Source organism: Musca autumnalis, unplaced genomic scaffold (assembly GCF_047663935.1).
Source record: "Musca autumnalis isolate F117 unplaced genomic scaffold, ASM4766393v1 scaffold_1, whole genome shotgun sequence".
NCBI lineage: Eukaryota > Metazoa > Arthropoda > Insecta > Diptera > Muscidae > Musca > Musca autumnalis.
In genome coordinates this window covers 297428911-297450977 of record NW_027411644.1, presented here as the reverse complement: position 1 = coordinate 297450977, position 22067 = coordinate 297428911, and the positions used below count along the sequence as shown (strand labels likewise).

At 39.2% G+C, this 22067-nt stretch overlaps 1 protein-coding gene across 2 annotated transcripts in view; it reads right to left on the bottom strand.

Moving 5' to 3' along the window:
* Tsp97E (Tetraspanin 97E) overlaps nt 1-22067 on the bottom strand; it is a 51423-nt gene that overhangs the window by 19335 nt on the left and 10021 nt on the right. The window contains exons 2-4 of one of the 2 annotated variants that reach the window (XR_012409176.1): nt 16385-16552; nt 2634-2990; nt 996-2467 (exon numbers count right to left, since the gene is read on the bottom strand). Coding sequence is in view for 1 of the 2 variants with exons in the window: in XM_073961884.1 (XP_073817985.1) it covers nt 2634-2990; nt 16385-16552 (525 nt within the window). In the remaining variant the exon portion in view is untranslated. The remainder of the gene's footprint in view (nt 1-995; nt 2468-2633; nt 2991-16384; nt 16553-22067) is intronic. The other variant, XM_073961884.1, reaches the window with a different exon arrangement.

Genomic DNA, 22067 nt, shown 5'->3' with positions numbered 1-22067 from the left:
ATATTGCACGAATATAAGTGCAACAGGGCGCCTCATCATGTCTTCAGTGGACTATCTACATGAGGAGACAAAGATTCTTCCGGTACAGAAACACAATGGCATGCTTTTGTTGCATGTCATGAGGGGTCTTCATGATCTAGAAAGAGAGGTCCAACGTTACAAGAGAGAACCTCTAGATCAACAAGCCTTTCAAGCAGGTTTAAATAGCATTCACACAGATGCAGTCGCAGATATCATAAACAACTATAGTGTGAATGCGATGCTAGGAGAACATGTCCCATCTTTCGCAGAGTAGTTTCAGCTTAACTACGCTCGGGATGGTGCAACCGTCTGAATTCCTATAGGGCAAGGATCGATGACACTGTACAAAACTTCTGTCCGTTATGCATCTATTCAACTGCCCTGCCAAACCTACTCAACTAACTCCAGTAGATCTGTGGCTACATCCCATCGAAGCAGCCACATTCCTAGAACTGGAGATAGACCCAGAGAGATTGGTCAACAACAACAGTATAGATCGAACACATGACATCTTAACAAACGCATGTTAAAAAAAAAAACACCCCAACAATATTTTTATTATACAAGGATATGGAAAATCTGGTTAAAAATAGTTAAGTAGGGTCCTAAGCTATATCTTAAAAACGTGATTCAGGATTTGCAAATAATTCACCAATTTAAGTTAGAAACACAGAAAATCGTTTCTTCATTTTTACTTTTATTTTGTAATTTAACATAATTTTCATTTTCTTGACCAGTGTTATTATTGCAGACGACCAATGGTGTTAATAACTACGGAAAAACTAGGTTTAGGACATAAGCAATCTTGTGTGAATCACACAAACTCATTGCTTCAAATATTTTCTATTGTAGAGACTAAGGTGTTTTATAGAAGAACAACAAATATAAAAATAAAATAAAAAACCAAGGAACGGAAAAAATTAAAAAGCATTTAACTAAAATGTGGATAATTAATATGTGTTAATTTATCTCACCCAATGTTTTATGACTCTCCAGTTATGCGAATTTGCGTATTATACATGTATTTCTATTAGTAGTCCATAAAATAAAGGTAAAGGTCGATTTGATTTATAGATTTGGAACGGTTAATGTTTATTTTAAATCAATTGTGATGGTAAAAGTTAAAACTTGTTAATGAAACCCTTTTGTGGATATGTAAAAGGAAAGAACAAAAAAATGGAAAGAGATTTTTTGGAAAGAATGGGGGATTTAGTTGTGTGTCTTTTTTTGGTTCGAACAACGAAGGCTGTAAAGTGATGACAATTGATTGATTGATTCTTCCTGTTTGTAATAGTAGCTTACTGAGGAGCTATAAGTAGTTTTTTCTTTGTTGTTATTGTTGGTGACTAACTTACATAACTAAAAGTCTCTAAATATATATACGATGTATGTATGTACTTATTTCAATATATAGTTGTATATAATATATTTATGTATATAATGCTTTATATATGATGTAGGTATGTATATAAGTAATAGCATGGTAATTATGTTAAATGATTAATTCATAATTGTTTAAGTGTGTGTTATGTACAGTATGCAAAGTTCATATTCGTACACGCCTCAAAACTGAATAAAATCGTTATTTATTCAACATTTTTTATGCAAATATGGAACAATTGATGAAGTGGAAAGATTTAAAAATATCAAAACGAATTTTTAATTTATTCCGTCATTTAGGTATAGATGGCGACTATGTGGGTGGCAAAGTTCGTATTCATATTTGTGGTATTTAAGGATTATGACAGAATAAATTAAAATTAGTTTTGATATTTTTAAATCTTTCCTCTTTATAGTAATTCCCATCAATTTTTTCACATTTGCATATTAAATATGTAATTAACAAGGATTTTATACAGTTTTTAGGGGTGTACGAATATGAACTTTGCATACTGTATGTATATAATCATTGAGATGAAGAATAAAAATAAATTGTAGTGGTTTTTAGTACGTTTGTATGGATGTAGTTTATAATGCATATGCAAATGTATTATTGAAAGAGTGGTATTCCAAGGTTAATATTTTCTTTTGTATATGTGGATGGATGGCTGTGTGTATGCGGGGTATTACAAAAAATTCCTGTTTAATTTCATAATTATTAAATGAATTACATATAAATGTTGTTATTATATTATTATTGTAAAATATCTATAATATTGTTGAGGGTGAGTGTATTTTTTCGTAATTCATGTTAACACCACTTCGTTTTTTTTCGTTTTAATGACTAGCATCAAATATTTGGGTCATTTTGGATTGGGGGCGGGTGTGAGGGAAATGAAATTGGAAATACATTATTATGGTATGTGTAAATAAATAATTCGTATAAATCATTTGCTCATTATTGAATTATGTTTGCCCTTAGCTGGTGTATTTAAAGAAATGCACTGGGCAAACCACGAGGATCTTTTTGATTGCGATAACGAACGGTTAACCAAACACCAATAAACTGAGGCCATGCATTCGTTCATTGTTAGTTTAGGCAGAAATGGGGAAGAGAAATGACGGAAATAAGATTAGTTAATTAATATCAATTACAAGTTTAATTCGAATTTAAATAGAATATTTTCCATGTTAATTGATTTAAATCATCCCTCTTTCACTTTCCAACTTACCTCTGTAAAACTAAAGAATATACCCAAACCACCGCACAATTTAAAGGCATAATTGATTTTATCTTCCAGCTTGGGCAGACATGGTGGACACTGGCAATTGATATCGTATGCACCGACACAACACTGTTTGTTCACCGCCTCACAAGACTCCTCTGCAGCAGCAGCAGTGTTACCAGTTGTGTTGGTCGAATTAAAACCACAGCACAGGAATGTATCTTGCACTTGTTTGTGCATTGATGCTGGTACCCGATTCCATCCTTCTTCGGCAAATTCTTGTTGCTGCTCTGAATTGACAGCCAAACAAGAGCTGGCAATGGAAAATTGTATAAGGAAGAGCAAGAACAAAATGATCATATACTGTACACGGGGTACAAAGTGAGGTAAGTAAATGAATTAAGGAAAACCAAATTTGCATAACAAATTTCAATAACATTTTTTTTTCTTTTGTTCAATATGTGTTAGATAAACAAAATATTATTTTCTTTTCATTTTCTTTTTGCATGCATAATTTATTTAAAGCTTTTATAGCTTTTACTATTCAGAATTCATGGCGGCGAAAGGAATGTATAAAAAAACAAGACAATGGACAATAATGAAGCAATGTGGTGCCATATACACTACATCTATTTAAGTAGGTGAATTAACTTCTATGAAGTATTCTTTCTATAGATACAAGATTTCTCCTGAGGTCTATACTACATAGAAGACCTTTAACGAATTCATGGATGAAGACCTTCCGTATAATCTCCTATTGTATATACATGTTAATTATTCTTCTCTTAATCGGCTAATATATTGCGATAGCCAATATTCGAATTAGCCAATGCTTTTACTAAGTTCTGGGAAATATGTTTGTATTATATCGAATGACCATGGCATTCTGTAACCTCGAAATCTTCTTCACACACAATTACAGTAGACAATAACCGTTGATATAGGCCGACTTCCGTATTGTCAGTTGCTTTGTATCCGTGCATGAAACTAGGGGTTCTTAATCGATTTCCCCACTACTGCAATTACGATTTAAGAACCCCTAGTTTCATGCACGAATACAAAGCAACTGGCAATACGGAAGTCAGCCGTACTGTAAAGGCCTGCGTACATAAGCTGCCTTGCCTGATTGCCTTGCTTTCCTGCTTCATTTCTGACATAATAAAAATAAAAGAATAAAGAAGGCCGAGCAAATTTCGAACTGGGTTGCCCTTTTCTTTTTTATTCTTTTATCAGAAACAAGCAAGGTAAGCAGGCAAGGCAGTTTATGTACTCACCCCTTTAGTGCTACTTTTGCATTTATATTTGTTGCCGCATTGTCTATTGTGGTCAATATTAATTCCAATAAAATTTTTCCAATCACTGACACTTCATTCGGTTTTTTGCATAAAAATGCTGCGAAAAATTTCCTATTATGTTTTCGTTAAAACCCATGGAACATTTTGGGTATAAAGGGGTGAGTACATAAGCTGCCTTGCCTGCTTACCTTGGTTGCTTCTGATAAAAGAATAAAAAAGAAAAGGGCAACCCAGTTCGAAATTTGCTCGGCCTTCTTTATTCTTTTATTTTTATTATGTCAGAAATGAAGCAGGAAAGCAAGGCAATCAGGCAAGGTAGCTTATGTACGCAGGCCTTAACGCTTCCAAAGATTCAGCCGAAGGAAGCCCAAAATTGCTGCAGTTTCCACGATAGGTTGTAAAACTTTTTCGATGATAACAGGTCGATCATCAACTTGCAACTCGTACTCGTTATTTACTTTCCCACAGACAATATCTCCGAAAATGATGGCACTAGCAATTCATAATAATTGCACCACAACCATCTCAGACGGGACAAGGGAGACTTCTCTCATATCAATGAGTGCACCCCGACTCATATTAGCTCAATGATATGGGACCTACTGTTATTCGCCGAGTCCGAACGGCGTGTCTTGAGACACCACTTGTAGCGAAGTTTTACATGGCTAAAATACTCAGGAAATGTCACCAACATTACTGAGGGGTATTTTGCCACCGTTGAAAATTTTGATGTTACCTGACCGGAGAAGCTTACCCACGACCCACAGCGTGCAAGGCGGGTGCACATACCATTGTACCACGGTTGCACCCCGATTCATATTAGCTCAATGATATGGGACCTACTGTTTATCGATTTGATACGGTCAGGCACTCCACGCTGTTTGAGGATATTAAGCAGACAACCCTCCAGCCAAGCTTGAAACGTTGGATAGTCAACTATATGTGTAGACGCCAGTCGTACGTGGGATTAAGGAACAAGAAGTCCAAACTCCGTAGAGTGAAACAGGATGTTCCCCAAGGTGGTGATGAACAGTTCCGGAGAACTGTTTAACATCTACCTCTCCTGTATTCCGCCCCCCAGACGGTATCCAGATCGTAACGTACGCGGATGACTTCACGATCCTGGCGTCAGGTACCTTTCTTCATGACATCTGTGAGATTCTGAACTCCTATTCTACCGATCTTACCACCTTTTTCCATGCGATGAATATGCAGATTTCCGCCACAAAATATACAGCCACTCTGTTCACCTCTGGACAGCGCAGTTTGGAAGAGAATTGAATGTCGTGGTCGATGGTAGCAGAATTCCGACAACAAACTGCCCCAAAATTTTAGGGGTCTCATTCGACACTACTTTCAAATCGTGCGCGCACGCCAAAGCTATCTGCGACAAACAAAAGGAACAAGGTCCTCAAATCCCTAGCCCGCAGCACTTGTGCTGCAGACAAAGAAACCTTGTAGATCACATATAACGCCATAGGTCGGACTGTGGTAAGCTATGCGGCTCGAGTTTGGTCCCCGGGATTATGTGATACGAATTAGAAAAAATTCAAACCTGTCAGAATGCCGCCCTGAGAACAGCAACAGGGTGCCTCCTCAAGTCTTCAGTGGACCATCTAAATGAGAAGGCAAAGATTCTTCCAATAAAGCAACACAATGAGATACTTTCGTTGCAGTACTTGCTTGGGTGTTACCGTGGGAGCCATCCCAATAACCATCTGCTGGCTAGGCCCGACACATTCAGGTATATCAGGAAGGATATTCATGCTCTACAAAGAGAGAGGTCCAACAATATAGGAAAGAACCCCTAGATCAACAGGCATATCAAGCGGGTTTAAATAGTATTCACGCGGATGCTGTTGCTAAGGCCATAAGCAAATATAGTGTGAATAAAGTTCTCGGAGTACATCCCCAATCTATCGCAGCTGAGGAGCGTAAGCTGCCACGACACACCAGAGTAGTTTTGGCTCAACTACGCTCAGGATATTGCAGTCGCCTAATTATTGGGCGGAAAGCGACCGCGCCGTGCAAGACATCTGCCCAAAATCGGCATGGGCCCGCACGATACAAAACATCTTTTCAACTGCATCGCAAAAATCTGTGGTTACATCCCATCGAAGCAGCCACTTTCCTGAAACTGGAGATAGACCCAGAGCCAGATTGAACAGAAGAACGAACATACAAACATAATAATAAACACTGTTACAACAACAACAACTAAATAGGAGTTCCACTTCTCATCGTCGTACGCATACGATAAAAAATTATATTTTGCTCATATGTCATAGTTTCTATCGTATTATAGCCGTGTGAGCACCCTTTTGGTTAAAAGAACAAAAAATAATATAGAGGATGGAATACAGGAAAGGTAGAGGTAAAACAGTTCCTGAGGTATCACCCACACTGGCGAACTCCCTGTTTCGCTCTACGAGGCTTTTACTTCTTGTTTCTGAATTCCAAGTTCGGCTGGAGTTCACACATGTAATTAATTAACCAACATTTCAAATTCTGCCAAAGGGTAGTCTGTTCGAAGTCCTCACACAGCGTGGAGTGCTTGGCAGTATCAAAGGCTTTTGATAGGTCGAGCGCCACCATCACTGTCCTATCTCAGGGCTTGTTCTGGCTTAGTCCTCGAATAATATGTGAGAAGATGGAGTGCATGATGATCGGCAACTGGATAGATATTTCTAATGCTGGGGAGGATTAAAGCCCCTAGGGTGTTTGCAACTGGCGACAAAAGCGAAATCGGTCAGTATGTTTCATCTTTGCTGGCATCAATAGCGGGACCACCCTGTCTATGTTCCAGACCTCGGGCTATGGGTGGCTAGCGACAGGTTGAGAACTTTCGTAAGATACTCAACTCTCGGCACATCCAGTTGTTTCGGCATTACCATGGAGATTCCATCAGCGCCCATTCCTTTGGATGATATAGCAGGAACAAATCTAGTCACTCCTGGGGTGCCCACCGCATCTCTCTGGCTCAATTAGCGTAACGTCGCCAAACGTGACTGAGGTCCTAATCCTCCTTCTTTTCAGGGTTTGAGAAGATCGAATGTTGGAAATCTTCAGATGATTTTACCACCTGTTCCTCTTATATTCACCGACCAACTTTTTAACTTCCAGTGTCAGCTCCCTGACTCCGGGGTGGTACGACGAAGCTCATCACGCTCATTAGTTAATCGAGTCGCCTCTGCTGGGAAATTTGTTCTCACTTCAGATACCAGTTGAGGGAACTGCGGGAGAGTCGCGTGATCTGACGGCGACTCACTGGAGCTGTGTTCACGCAGAAAGCAGTAGAGTTGTGTGAATTGAACTACATTGAACGACCTAGTCTAGTTCAATGGATACCGGTCGTTTGTATGAAGAAAATGCGTATACGTAATACGTTAGTTTGCATGACGTTACTCATCAGTGTTTGTGGTTCCAGGTTCATCACGTATCGAAGAACCCCCGCCGTGGAATTGAGGTGTCACAATGGTAATGTGTCAATCTCCTCTTATTCTCGTAGGAGCGGCCAGTGCTGTATCTCTCTGGTCATTGCCTAGGACGTTCACCCGTAATTTGAGTTGGTGAACTTTTGGCACATTATCTCAGGAAGTATGGACTTGCCCCTGAAAAAATTGTAACGTCTTTACGACGGGTCGCAAGCACATGATGATCATGATTTCATGACTATCAGAGGAGTGTTCCTAAACTGCACTAAAAATTTTGAAATTTTGTCTGACAGGTACCCGAAGATGTGGACCGTTATAGCCCATATTCGAACGTAATCCATGTCTGAAAGAAATTGTACAATTTGCAATGTTGGACCAACTCGGGTTCTCCCTAAGGGAGTTATCGTTATTAGCAGCAAATATTGAGCTTTTGTGGATGAGGTGCCCGAAAGATGAGACCGCCCGGCTGCTGAAAAAACAACATTCTCAGAACCACTTCAATTAAACCCTCTTCCATTTTGGATCGATTTGTATACAAGATCGAGCTTTGTGGAAATGGTTTCCAATGGGTCCAGTCACACCAAGTTTGAATCAAGATCTAAGCTGCTCTGAAGTTGAGTATTTATTAGAGATAATCACTGAAAATAAAACCACCTACTACACCATTAAGAACTAGCCAATTCCCCACATGACTTATAACTCTAACACATTCAATGTATGGGATCCCTAGAGTACCGTTCCAAACAAATATGTAGGTCTGCATTGGCACAAAGTAATTCCAATAAAAAACCCACCCACCGCCCTACTATTCTCATCCTCCATCTTCCCCCACAATCATTACTTTTTCTTGTTATTGTCAATTATCAATGGAAATTTATATTCATGTGTGGGTGCGTGCGTGAGTATTCTCGGAACTTTTTGCATTTTAATTTTTTGTTATTATGTTTTCACATCTTGTTCTTCTTCATCTTTTTCAATGGCTCATGACTTTTTGTCTCCTTTAATAGTTGGAAATTTTATGAGGTCGCCGAGGACAGTAGAGTAGCGGGTAGTGTGTTACTTTTTGTCGTGGTAAGTAGTTGATGCTGATTATGATGTTGTCGTCGGCGTGGTTGTTTTCATTATGTTCCAGTAGAATCCAAAAAAAAAAAAAAAATACTCATCAACAGTACCAGAAAAGCAGACAGAGACACAGACGTGTCGCAGAAGGGGGTCATAAAGTAGTTGTGATAACCTTCTGTACTACACTTGATTACGCGTCCTAGTGTAGCAGCATCAACAGTGCCAGCAGCTGTTGTTATTCTCCTATATGATGAATACACTTGGCACACGGTTTTATTTGATACACTCTTATACATACATACACGAACATATGTACATATTCTTATAAATCCAAGTAATATTCTATTTTGAATTCGGCATGGTGTGGAAGAGTAGGAGGTGAATATCGCCGCTGGGGTTTGAGAATGTTCCATAATTTTTATGTGAACAAAAAACCCATCACACAATTGACAATATGTGCTACTATGCCGCGCCGCTGTTGCTGTCGGCTGCTTGGTTGGTTGACTGGTAACATCGCCTAGATAATTGTGTTGACATAATAATTATCGGCAGCTGAACTTAATTCCCCAAACGATGTTACTTTTTAAATCAATGGCTGTGTAGCAGATAATTAAAAGTAATCCGGTAGAAAATATTGTTTTTTGCTGAGTGGGTGTTTTTAAAGGCTTCCGTTTCATGGAAATTCGAAAGTCTTAAAGAGAAACGTTTTCACCATTAAAATGAATGCCTGCGGACAAAAAAGCTTTAGAAATGTGATTCCTTAAAAAATCCTTTGAAACCAAGGACAAAGCCTTTTTAAATGTTCATTGTCCTTTTATAATTTCACTCTACTCCTCTCCAAATGAATTCTAAAATTGTAGAATATTTTTTTGCTTTGCCGCCTCATTAATCCGGAATATTTAATAGTTAAAACTAGAATTTCCTTACAAATGCCGTTTTGTCGTCTTCAAAGGAGAGGGGGGCACACAAATGTACAAAAAGAACTAGCAGCGAACTAACTAGCTTCCACCATTTCCACTTTACCATGCTTTTTCTCTCCAATGTATGTGAATGCGAAAAAAGTTTCTTTGGAATGGTTAATAGTTTATAAAAGCACCGAGCCATAAGATTTTGTTACATTAGGTGGTACTTGTACTAGATTGGGTACTTGTATGGATGAAACAAGTTCGTTGTGGAATATGTAGAAAATAATTTACAGTTGGGGTAAAAACAATTTGTTCTGGGCTTGGTGGATTTTAAGAGAAACAGTCAAGTGTCAGAACTTTTTGATGATTATGATGATGAAATATTTCTTAACCACATGTGAATGTAGGTCATTTAAAGTACACATGTGAGGAGAGAAGAATCTTTATGAGCCTTAACTGTAATGAAAAGCGTAAGGTTAGTGTAATTTCATTAAAAATAATGGGGGTTATTCTGAACGAAAATTCCCTGTGAGTTTTTGTTTTTCCGCCATTTCATCTTAAGATAAAATTCACGTGGAATTTTTGTTCAGAATAACCGCAAATAAGTTTTCATAACCCCACCATTCACAGGCTGGAGGTTGATTGAATGTTGCCGTCTATGCTACAAATGTGTGGGAGGTACCTAAAGGAGTAGATCGAGTCCGTTCGAGAGGTATCATGCTCTCCACCCACTACTCATGGTGTAATAGGGGGTTTTTACAGCTTTCAGATAATTTTCTCAGGGGGGAATGAACTTGCCCCGATTCGAGAGCAGGCCTTAAACTGCACCTTTCAGAAATTTTGTGTGGTAGAAAGGTACCCGAAGGAGCGGAGCGATATAGTCCATATTCGAACCTGTAGTGCGATTCTCCAACTCATGTTTTGAGTTACAGACAAAAATCGGTAAAATTAAAACGCAAAATTACGAACGAAATGTTTAAAGTTCAAAAGGTCTGGCTATCGGTAGAACGTTGTTTTTGTTGTTGTTGTATCACTGTTGATTATTATGTTTGTATGTTCGTTCTTCTGGTCAATCTGATCTGGGTCTATCTGTAGTCACAGATCCACTGGAGTCAGATGAGTAGATTTTGCGGGACATTTGAAAATATGATTTGTGTCGTGCGGACCTATGCCGTATACTCGGCAGATGTCTTGCACGGCGCGTTCGATTTCCGCCCAATAAGAATTTAGGCGTCTGCAATATCCCGAGCGTAGTTGAGGCAAAACTACTCTGGTTTGTCATGGCAGCTGACACTCCTCAACTGCGTTAGATATGGGATATACTCCGAGGACTTTATTCACACTATAGTTGCTTATGGCCTTAGCAACTGAGTCCGTGTGAATGCTACTTAATCCTGCTTGACATGCCTGTTGACCTAGGGGTTCTCTCCTGTATCGTTGGACCTCTCCCTCTAGAGCGTGGATATCCTTCCAGATGGGCCTGAATATGTCGAGCCTACCTAGCAGAGGGTGATTGGGATGACTCTCACGATAACACCCGAGTAAGTACTGCAACGAACGCATCTCATTGTGTTGCGGTACCGGAAGAATCGTTGTCTCCTCATGTGGATGGTCCACTGAAGACTTGAGGAGGCACCCGTTGCTGTTTTCATGGCCGCATTCTGACAGGTTTGAATCTTTTTCCAATTCGTATCACATACTGCATAGCTTACTACAGACCGACCTATGGCGTTATATGTGGTCAGCAAGGTTTCTTTATCTGCACCCCAAGTGCTGCCGGCTAGGGACTTGAGGACCTTGTTCCTACTTTACAGTTTGTCGCAGATAGCAGTGGCGTACGCCCACGTCTTGAACGTGGTCGGAATTCTGCTACCGTCGACCACGACATTCAACTCTCTTCCAAATTGCGCTGTTCATTTGGTCAACAGTGTGGCTGTAGATTTTGTGGCGGAAATCTGCATATTCCTCGAATGGAAAAAGGTGGTAAGATCGGTAAAATAGGAGTTCAGTCTCTCACAGATGTCATGAGGAAAGGTACCTGACGCCAGGATCGTGAAGTCATCCGCATACCGGAGATATTACCCCACCTTGGGGAACACCCTGTTTCACTCTACGGGGTTTAGACTTCTTGTTTCTTAATCCCACGTACGACTGGCGTCTACACAAATAGTTGACTATCCAACGTTTCAAGCTTTGCCGGAGGGTTGTCTGCTCAATATCCTCAAACAGCGCCTGACTGTACCAAAAGCTTTTGATAAGTCAAGCGCCACCATCACTGTTCTCTCACACGGCGGTCTCTAGTTGAGTCCTTGACAAATATATGTTCTGCTTACAGAATCCATGCTGATGATCGGCAACTTGATAGCTATTTCTGATACTGGGGAGGACTAAGGTCTCAAGGGTCACTTCTGCTGGCATCCTCAACTCACATCTATCTATCTATCCCTTCGAGAGTTATCATGCGCACCAGCCAACCGAAGGGATGGAGGGACACGACTAAATCGACACCAACATTTCTAAAAAATCGAAACGTGTTTTGTGGTGCCTGCTTTCCCAGCTCCCCTAAAGGGTACTATTACTGCAATTGGAGGATTGGAACTTGTCTTCCTAGTCTATCCAGTACAGACCTATCTCACCTGGCCTTGGGTCGATTGACCCATACATGGAATTTATAGTGGTAGCAAGGGCCTAACAATAGTTCTAACCGTCTGGTAAAATCTCCAATTTAAATAACGGGGGAGTACTAAGAAAATTGATAAATTCCCATCTTGGAAAGTGAACATGTACGCATCTACGAGGAGAAGAGATCACAAGACATCACCATTGTGACAGTTGGTCTGATAAACGACGTCCCTTGGCACTATCATCATCTACGTCAATGGACACACGACTTTATAAGCAAGGAGCAAGGATTTAGGGAATTTACTCACAATTGCTTCAAAGAGTTGCCTAGTTCCTCAGATCTTGGGGAGGTAAATGAAAGAGCCATAAGGCGAAGAGGGGCGTACTACGCCGTATAGGTGACAAGTGTCCTCAATTGGTCGTTAGACACTCATTCGGACTAGATGCCTGGAAAGTTGGCAATGGTGGTTCCGCTACTGAGGCCAAGGATAACAGCAGAGGAGAACCACCAGTAACTAATATTCTAGAGGCTCTACTGCTCCCTATGATGAGTAGCGCTTGAACAGTTGACCAACATCAGCATGGATTTCGGAAAATAAAAGGTACCACACCAACATTACGCGGTATATCCATACATATCAGCCGAGGGCCGAACCAGAACAGGCCGTGCAACCGAACAATCATAATGGCTCTTGACCTATTGAAGACTTCCGATACCGTCAACCATGCCAAGCTGTTCGATGAGACTAAGAAGACATCCACCCAACTGTGTTTGAAACGTTGGATAATAACGTGGAATTCAGAAATAAGAAGTCTAAGACCCGTAGAGTGAAACAGGAAGTTCCCCAGGGCGGCGTGATATCTCCGGAACTGTTTAACCAGAAATTCCACACGCTCCAGACGGCATAGATGCGGATGATTGTACGACCTTGGTGTATGGAATATGAAAATATCCGCCACTAAATCCACTACCACACTGTTCACCACCTCGATGGTGTCCTGATTGTGACCACTATGTATCCTACAGGTACAGAAGTATGAACATGATTTTCAAGTCGCATGGTTCGCAAGCACTCGGGGTACGCCACTAAATCCACTACCAAATTGTTCACCGCCTGAACGGCTGAAGGAACTGTTTAACCTGAAATTCCACACGCTCCAGACGGCATAGATGCGGATGATTGTACGACCTTGGTGTAGGGTCCTATCATCGAGAACATTAATACAGTTCTTCAATCTGAGGAATATGAAAATATCCGCCACTAAATCCACTACCACACTGTTCACCACCTGGACGGCTGCCCCTGAACATATTGGTCGATGGTTTCCTGATTGGGACCACTATTTACCCTAACATATTGGATGTAAAGTTCGACAGCTTGTTTCAGTCGCCCGCGGAAGCCACATACATTTGCGACAGGATCAGAAGTATGAACATGGTTCTCAAATCGCATGGTTCTCAAGCACTTGGGTTACTGACATATAAACTTTGTTGACCTTTTACGAAGCAAGAGGCCGGTCATTGGTAAGTTATGTTACGCCAGTTTGGTATGCAAATGTTAGCGCTACGTTGTGGAAGAATATTCAAGCCTGCCAGATTGCCGATCTGAGTATTGCAACCATATTTAGGAGGAGACGAAGGTTTTACCGGTGCAGTGCCTGCTTGGGAGAGATCTTCATAATCTGGAGAGAGAGAGGTACAAAGGTATAAGCGAAAACCTGTACATCAACAAGCCTAGCAGGCTGGCTTGAATAACATTCATACTGATGCAGTTGAGCATGCGGTACAAAAGTTCAGTGTGAATGCCGAATAATAAAAATAACGTCATGCATTCAACACATGTGGGTTAGGACCGCAGGACACACAGCATTTGTTTAGCTGCCCACCTAACCACACTCACCTGTCTCCTGATACTTTATGAACGCAGCCAGTCCAGGTTGCAGAATTTTTTAATCTGGATACAGATAAACCAAAACCAGATAAATGGATAAAATATATAAGTGGACATATTTGCGTTGCTACAACAACAACGATATAGTGTGAACGCCGTACATGGACACCAAACACTACTGGTTTAGGCCTAGTTAAGCTAAGGTCAATGTAGCCGCCTTAATTCCTATATAGCCGGAATAGACAGCACGATACCCAAAACATGCCTTGCACATGGGCTAGGACGACCCCACAGCCTGCATTTCTTTAAATGGTCACATTCATCGTAATCAGTTTCTGTAAGGACGGAGCATATCCAGTTTTCAATTTTTTTGAGTTTGGACACAGAGAGGCCAGAACCAATTAGCTGAAATTTTACATAACAAATTTTAGTTACAACAATAACAAAAACAAACGTGACCTTTCATGCGCCTAATCATAAGATGTTTAATAATCTATCTATATACATATATATAAAAGAGTAGTGAGGTGAAATTTGGAATGATGGTCACTGATGGAGAGTTACAAAGATGTACGAAAGGGTTTTTGGAAATTCGAACTATAAGTGTACGAAAAGTAATAAATTTACAAAATTTAGTACCAATTGTATATTTTGAACGAATATAGCTAGAATCATGGAATTTGGTATGGAAATCAAGGTTGGGAAGTGGTGTCGCTATAAGGAAATGGTTTTATAATTTCTTATTTCTGCGTACGAAAAGTACTAAATGGTACTAAATTTGGTACAATTTGTATTTAGGTGAAAGAGACCTGAAATTTGGAATTAAGATTGCTGTTGGAGTATAGAATATATGCATGGAGGTAGTTTTGGAAATTCGTACTTATGAGTACGAAAACTACTAAATTTGGTACAATTTGGATTTGGGAGAACGGATAGAGTGGGATCCCCAAAATTTGGAATCAAGATAGAAGTGAAATCCTGAAACTTGAAATTCAGATCACTGTTGAAATGTAGGATTGAGATATGGAGCCTTGGGAACTCGTACTAATGTGTACTAAATGATACTAAATTTAGTAAAATGTGGATTTGGGCGAATGGATAGAGCTGGAACTCGAAAAAGGGACACTGATGAGGAGTGACAAAGATCCTGAAATTTGGAATAAGGGTCACTGACGCAGAGTAACAAAGATGGACCAAAGGTCGAAAAGTACTAAATGGTACTAAATTTAGTACAATTTGGATTTGGGTAAACGGATAGAACTGGAATCCTGAAATTCTGAATGAGGGTCACTGGTGAAGAGTAACAAAGATGAACAAAAGGTCGAAAAGTACTAAATGGTACTACATTTAGTACAATTTGGATTTGGGTAAACGGATAGAGCTGGAATCCTGAAATTTGGAATAAGGGTCACTGACGCAGAGTAACAAAGATGGACCAAAGGTTGAAAAGTACTAAATGGTACTAAATTTAGTACAATTTGGATTTGGGTGAACGGACAGAGCTGGAATACTGAAATTTGGAATGAGGGCCACTGACGGAGTATAACAAAGATGGACTAAAGGTCGAAAAATACTAAATGGTACTTAATTTAGTACAATTTGTATTTGGGTAACGGATAGAGCTGGAATCCTGAAATTTGAAATGAGGGTCACTGATGAAGAGTAACAAAGATGGATCAAAGGTCGAAAAGTACTAATTTGTGTTTGGGTGAACCGAAATTTGGAATGAGATCACTCTAAAATTTGAGATAAAGTCTGTAGTTAGAAAAGTATATATATGGTATATGTATTCATTCAGTTTATGCGGTTTCTAAATAATGTACTGAAATCAAGTAGTCAAATGTGAAGTATCTTTTTAGCAAAAAGGTTTTGTAAGGGAACTCGAAAACGTGGGCCTTTGCGACAATTTTTGTTCTCAGTGGGGAAGAAACAGGCCTAATTTAAAATGTTAAAAAAACTACCTTTATTAGGTACGAGTATCTAAGAATTCAAGGTCCAAATTTAAAAAAAAAAAAAAAAAAAAAGAAATGGACAATATAGGTTTATTATATTTTTAAAATACCTAAAGTCGATATATAAGATGGACATTCTGTCCTTCCAAATTAAATATTGTTCATTTATATTTAATTCCCTTTCCGCATACGAAGTAGCGGGCATTTGCTAGTATACATATATGACCCTTATATATCCTCACTCTTATAGAGCAAACAGTGAGCTGCATATACCGAACTCGATATAAACTTAAAGCTCAATTTCTGCAAGATTGATATGCATCTTTCCTAAGTGTGATGATTAAGCCTAGATAATTAATCATATTTCCTTGCTGCATCTCTTATATTACCACACAATTGGCTTTGGTGATAGTCCTTGGCAATGTAAAAGCCATATTATCATCCTGCCGTTATTATTAAACTTAACGGTAGATACAGCAGCACATGTTAAACCCACATACACACATAAGTGCATTTATCCATTGTCTTGTTGATTATATTGCTTTTGTTTATGAACATTGTTTCATTGTCGTTGTTGTTTTTTTGAAAAGGATACAAAGAAGAGCATAACTTGATGATGTTTAACAGCACCAGCTAGACCCAATATTGATATGAGTATTAAGATAATGCCACATGCCAGTATGCCACCAACAATGGGAAGATTTGTAACAATTGAAGCAGCACGAGCATAGACACCGACACCAATCAGTAGGAAGCCCACCATCTAAAATGAGAGGAGAAGACAAAAAAGAAGAAAAGAATGAAAACCTTAATAATCAATATTCGGTGAAAGAAAATAAGCATGGAAAAACTTTACACAAGAGAGAGCAAAATACAAATACCAAATAAAAGTTTATCTAAGATGTGTTGCATGCACATCATGTTTCTTTGTTTGTTTGCGCGAAGATGTCGGAGGTGAGGGGTTTGTAGTGTGTTTCTAGACTCAGGTGTATTTCTTTTTGCTTATTAATTCCTTCATTGATTGCACGAATTGCTTACAAATCTGCAACACACCATGAATTGCCTAAAAACTCATAAATAAACGAAAAACAAATTGTGTTCTCACCATGGGAGATTTTGGAACAATTTTGACCAATAAATTTGTGTGTGAAAATAGCGGGCCAACCGTCATCTCCATAGACATATTTCCGGCAATAAATTACTGTCGGTAACAAAATAGCTTATTTTACATTTTTATGGAATTTCATTGCAGAATTCTGGGTAACAGATGTTTTCCCTCGAATTTTATTAGAATGGTGAAGGTAACATTTTACTTCCTCCATAAATATTGTAGAATTATATTTTCTTTTAGCTTAATAATTTGTTTAGTCCAGTATATAATGTATGTTTATATAGAAGATTTACTTCCAGAAGATTCACTTCCTCTAAGACGATTTAAAAAAATCGTCTGAATATATGTTATTTTAGATTTTTTGTTTGATTGAAAAGAAAAACAAGTAAGAAGAATCACTTGACTTGGACAGCTAAATCCAAAAACATAATTATTTTTACATTACAAAACGCCACTAAGGCGGGCTTTTTTGGGACAGTCGAGCCATTTTGGAGAGAAGTATGGAGAATAAAATTATATTTATACCCTACACCACTTTGTGGGGAGGGTATTATAAGTTGGTTTTGGCCAAAAAGTTTGTAACGCATCAAAATAATGGTCGTAGACCTATATTTATTAGGGTTATGACTTTTTGACGTTTTTCTCTCAAAAGTGGTTTCTTGTAGAGAGAATGAATGAATTTTTGCCTATTAATGGTACCGCACAAACAAATTTGATTTTTTTGAAACAATGCTATGAAATGGAAAAAATTGTTTTCTCAAAACGAATGACACGGTGCGCCTTAACTAATTTTAAATGGAAGGTGCTTACACCTGGGAAGTTTTTGCAGATTTTGAAACCACAATGCTCATAGATGAGAAATATCAAGAAACAAAAACATCGCCGGAGGGATTTTCAAGTAAATCGCGATTTAAGTTCACATTTTTAGGGGTTCTTTAGGTTTTCACGATTTTGCTTGGGAACCGCGAGTCGTATGTAAATGAGCCTGAAGAAAATGTTGTAGCTGTGAAAATTCTCCACAAGATTGACCTTTCTTATATTTCCGTTTTTGAGATATAGAAGTTCAAATTGGGACAATTCAAATTGGGACAAGTCTCCTTATAAAACAATGTTATGGCTGCAATTTCCCAACATAAACATATATATCTCAAAAATGGTACAGCCTAAAAAAAAAAACAAGTAAAAAAGTATCAGTCAGCATTGCTGACAAAGATATACCCTCAGCCTGTGTATATTGAAACATTTTTTTTTCCAAAAAAAACGTATGTATTTAGGTGGTTTTGAAAATGTTGGATGTATGAACCGACAAAAATGTTGATTAGGATTAAAGATCAAAAGTTTACTTAAAGGAATGGATCGACATTGACCATTATGGAAGTGGATCTCCAGCCACTACATATGGTGCCATAGGGGGTTTTTACACCCTTCGGGCTGTTTGATCAAGAAGTATGGACTTGCCCCTGAAAAAAATGTTACCATCGTATTTGAGGCAGCGAATGCAAGTTGCTTCAAAAAAATTAAAGTGATTCGATTGTAGGTCTTAAAGTGAACTTATCGGAAATTTTGTGTGGGAGGAACCGGATGGAGTCGACAAATATAGTCCATATTTAAACCTGATCTATATCTGGTAGATATATTATATATATAAAGTATGTACCAATTCGGTCGCTCCCTTCAAGAGTTACCATACGAAAAATTTTTTAGGACATTTTTGAACTTTTTTTGGGGAGGAACCTGATGGTGTGGACCGATATGGCTTATCTTCGAACTTAAGCTATGTTTGGACAAAATATTACTAAGACTAAATTTTGGACCGAATCGGCAGATTCGTTCGAGAGTTATCTTGCGCTCCAACCACCTCACACGGTGTAATAGGTTATTTTGGCAACTTTGGGGCTATTTCTCAGGAAGTATGGACTTGCCCCTGAGGAAACTTGTACCTTCGTATAGGGGACAATGAATACAATATGTTACAACAAAAACCAAGGCGATTCGAGAGCAGGTCCTAAACTAAACTTTTCCGAAATTTTGTGTGGGAGGTACCCGAAGGAGTGGACCGATTGAGTCCATATTGGAACCTCATCTAAGTTTGGTAGAAATTACATGATGTGCAAAGTATGGACCCAAATCGGTTATTCCCTACAAGAGTTATCGTGCGCACAAGTTTTGCGATAATTTTTGAACATTTGTGGGGGAGGTACCCGAAGGAGTGGACCTATATGGCCCATCTTCGAACTTAAATCGAATCTGGACAAAATATTTCGAGACTCAAAATTTGAACCGAATCGTTTGATCCGTTCGAGAGTTATCGTGCGCACCAGCCTGCCAGACAGACGGACGGACATTGCTAGATCTACTCAAAATTGTCTGAAACGGATATCGTACAAACATACTTGGCGTCTAAAACCATTATTTCGATTAAGCACATTTTTCGTCGTATCAAAGTGTAAATACCCTCTTTTTTTTCACAGCTACAACATTTATGTTAGTCCCATTCCAATAGGATCTGCGGTTTCTAAGCAAAATCGTGAAAACATAAAAAACACCTAAAATGTGAATTTTGACCGCGATTTATTTAAAAATCCCCATAGCAATTTTTTCTAGTTTTGGGATTTTTCTCATCTATGAGCATTACTGTTTCAGAATTCACAAAAACGTCCCCTGTGTAAGCGTTTTTCATTAAAAGTTAGTTAAGGCGCACCCTTCATGATATTGTTTTATAAAGGGGCGATACAGTCAGTGCATTGTCTCAATTTGAACTTTTATATCTCAAAAACGGTAAAAACTACGAAAATATAGGAAAGGTCAATCTTGTGGAGAATTTTCACAGCTACAACATTTTCTTTAGGCTCATTTACATACGACTCGCGGTTTCCAAGCAGAATCGTGAAAACCTAAAGAACCCCTAAAAATGTGAACTTAAATCGCGATTTATTTGAAAATCCCTCCGGCGATTTTTTTTTGTTTCTTGATATTTCTCATCTATGAGCACTGTAGTTTCAGAATCTGGAAAAACTTCCCAGGTGTAAGCACCTTCCATTTAAATTTGGTTAAGGTACACCGTGATGAATGTCATTTTGCCTATTAATGACTAAAATAACTTTTATTCCATTTAAATATTGAAAAAGGTCCCGCACAAACCACTTTTAATTTTTATGATATATGAAATAAAGTTATATATAATTTAAAATGATATATGTACATATATGTGATAATACGATGATAAAATTAGTGAGAAACAACCTTTTATGCCATTTTGGTTATGTCGTGTGTCCCTGTACCTTGTTTCCATTTAAATATCAGCTTAGGGTGACGTAGGGGATGGAAGATACCAAGGAACGGTCCTGACCGGTTTTAACATGGCAAAGCCCAGGATTTATCTTGGTCCCTCTTTCATCTCAAGTGGACTCTGACATCCCCGTGGTGTCACCTGGGGAACTGCCTTTAACACCCGTTAAAGGTAGTGAGCTAACATGTGCCGCGCGTTCACCCATTAGAACGTTAACAACTTGGGTTTGGTTGACGGGTTAGTAACCCTCCCCTAGAAAAAACAGCCAACTATAAAAAAACGAAAGAAAAGAAAAACAAACCCCTCTAAAGTTGACGAAGCCCGCAAACGTTTTAAGGACCATGATCTGCGAATCTGCACCTGGAATGTTCGCACTCTTTATAGAGAAGGTGCAGTCTTCGCATTGGCAGACGTACTTGAAAAGTACAAGGACGATATTACTGTCATACAGGAAATACGATGGATTGGGAAAGGCGTCACAACAACACCTAAAGATGACGCACTGTATTATAGCTGCCATGACGTAAAGTATGCGTTTGTTTGCGGATTCGGAGTTAGTCGGAGGCTAAAACATCTGGTATCCAGCTTCACTCCAGTGAATGAAAGACTTGCTGCAATTCGAATAAAAGCTAAATTCTTCAACATCAGCTTTTGAAGAAAAGGACGAGCAGACCAAAGATATATTTTACGAGCGCTTAGAAGAAACATATGACCGTTGCCCTGCCCATGACATTAAAATCATTCTAGGCGATTTTAATGCCAAAATTGGAAAGGCCCAATTTATCTTTGGCCCAACAGTCGGGAAATTCAGTCTCCACAGTGAAACATCTGACAATGGTATGAGGCTGATAGACTTTGCAGCTGCAAAAAACATGGTAGTTAGCAGTACCAGATTTAATCATCTCGATATTCATAAGGGCACCTGGCTGTCTCCAGATCAAAGAACAAGTAATCAAATTGATCATGTTGATAGATGGAAGACATTCATCGAGCGTGTTGGATGTACGATCGTTTCGAGGCGCAAACATTGATTGATTCGGACCACTACCTTGTTGCAGCAAAGGTAGGTACCCGTCTAAACGTTGCAAATAAAGCACAAACAGACAAAACGCGGAAGTTGGACATCGATAGGCTGCAAACACAACAGATAGCCACAGTATATTCCACTCAACTAGCCCAATTGCTTAATGACAACACTCCTTGTCCCGATAACATAACAACACAATGACAAAAAATTGCCCACTCCATGCGAACAGCCGCAAAATCCATACTTGGATTCCAGAGACCTCCACAAAGGAATACATGGTATGACCAGGAGTGTCGTGCTGCTACCGAAGAGAATAATGCGGCATACAGAGCTACTTCCTTGCAATCAGTAGCAACGCGTAGCGCACGAAAGAGATATCGGGAGAAAAGGAGAGAAGAGAAACGTCTTTTCCGCAAGAAAAAGAGAGAAATGGAAAAGCGGGAGTACGAAAAATCGAGATGTACAGGAGCCAGAATGAAATCCGAAAATTCTACCAAAGAGTGAAACAACAAACATTTGGCTTTGGTAAAGGCACATCCTCCTGTAGAGACCAGAAAGGTAATATGGTAACAGATGCAGATATCGCGCTCAGGATATGGAAGGAACATTTTTCCAATCTGCTGGTATCCAATAGTAGCGAAGACGATGATACCACAGATTCAATTCCAGAAGATGGTATAGAATGTATACCACCCGGCCAAGATGAGGTAAAAACAGCAATCAACCGGCTGAAGAACAATAAAGCAGCGGGAGCCGATGGCTTACCAGCCGAGCTGTTTAAAACCGAAGGCGACGCGCTGATAAGGTGTATGCATCAGCTGGTTAGCACCATCTGGCAGGAAGAACGCGTA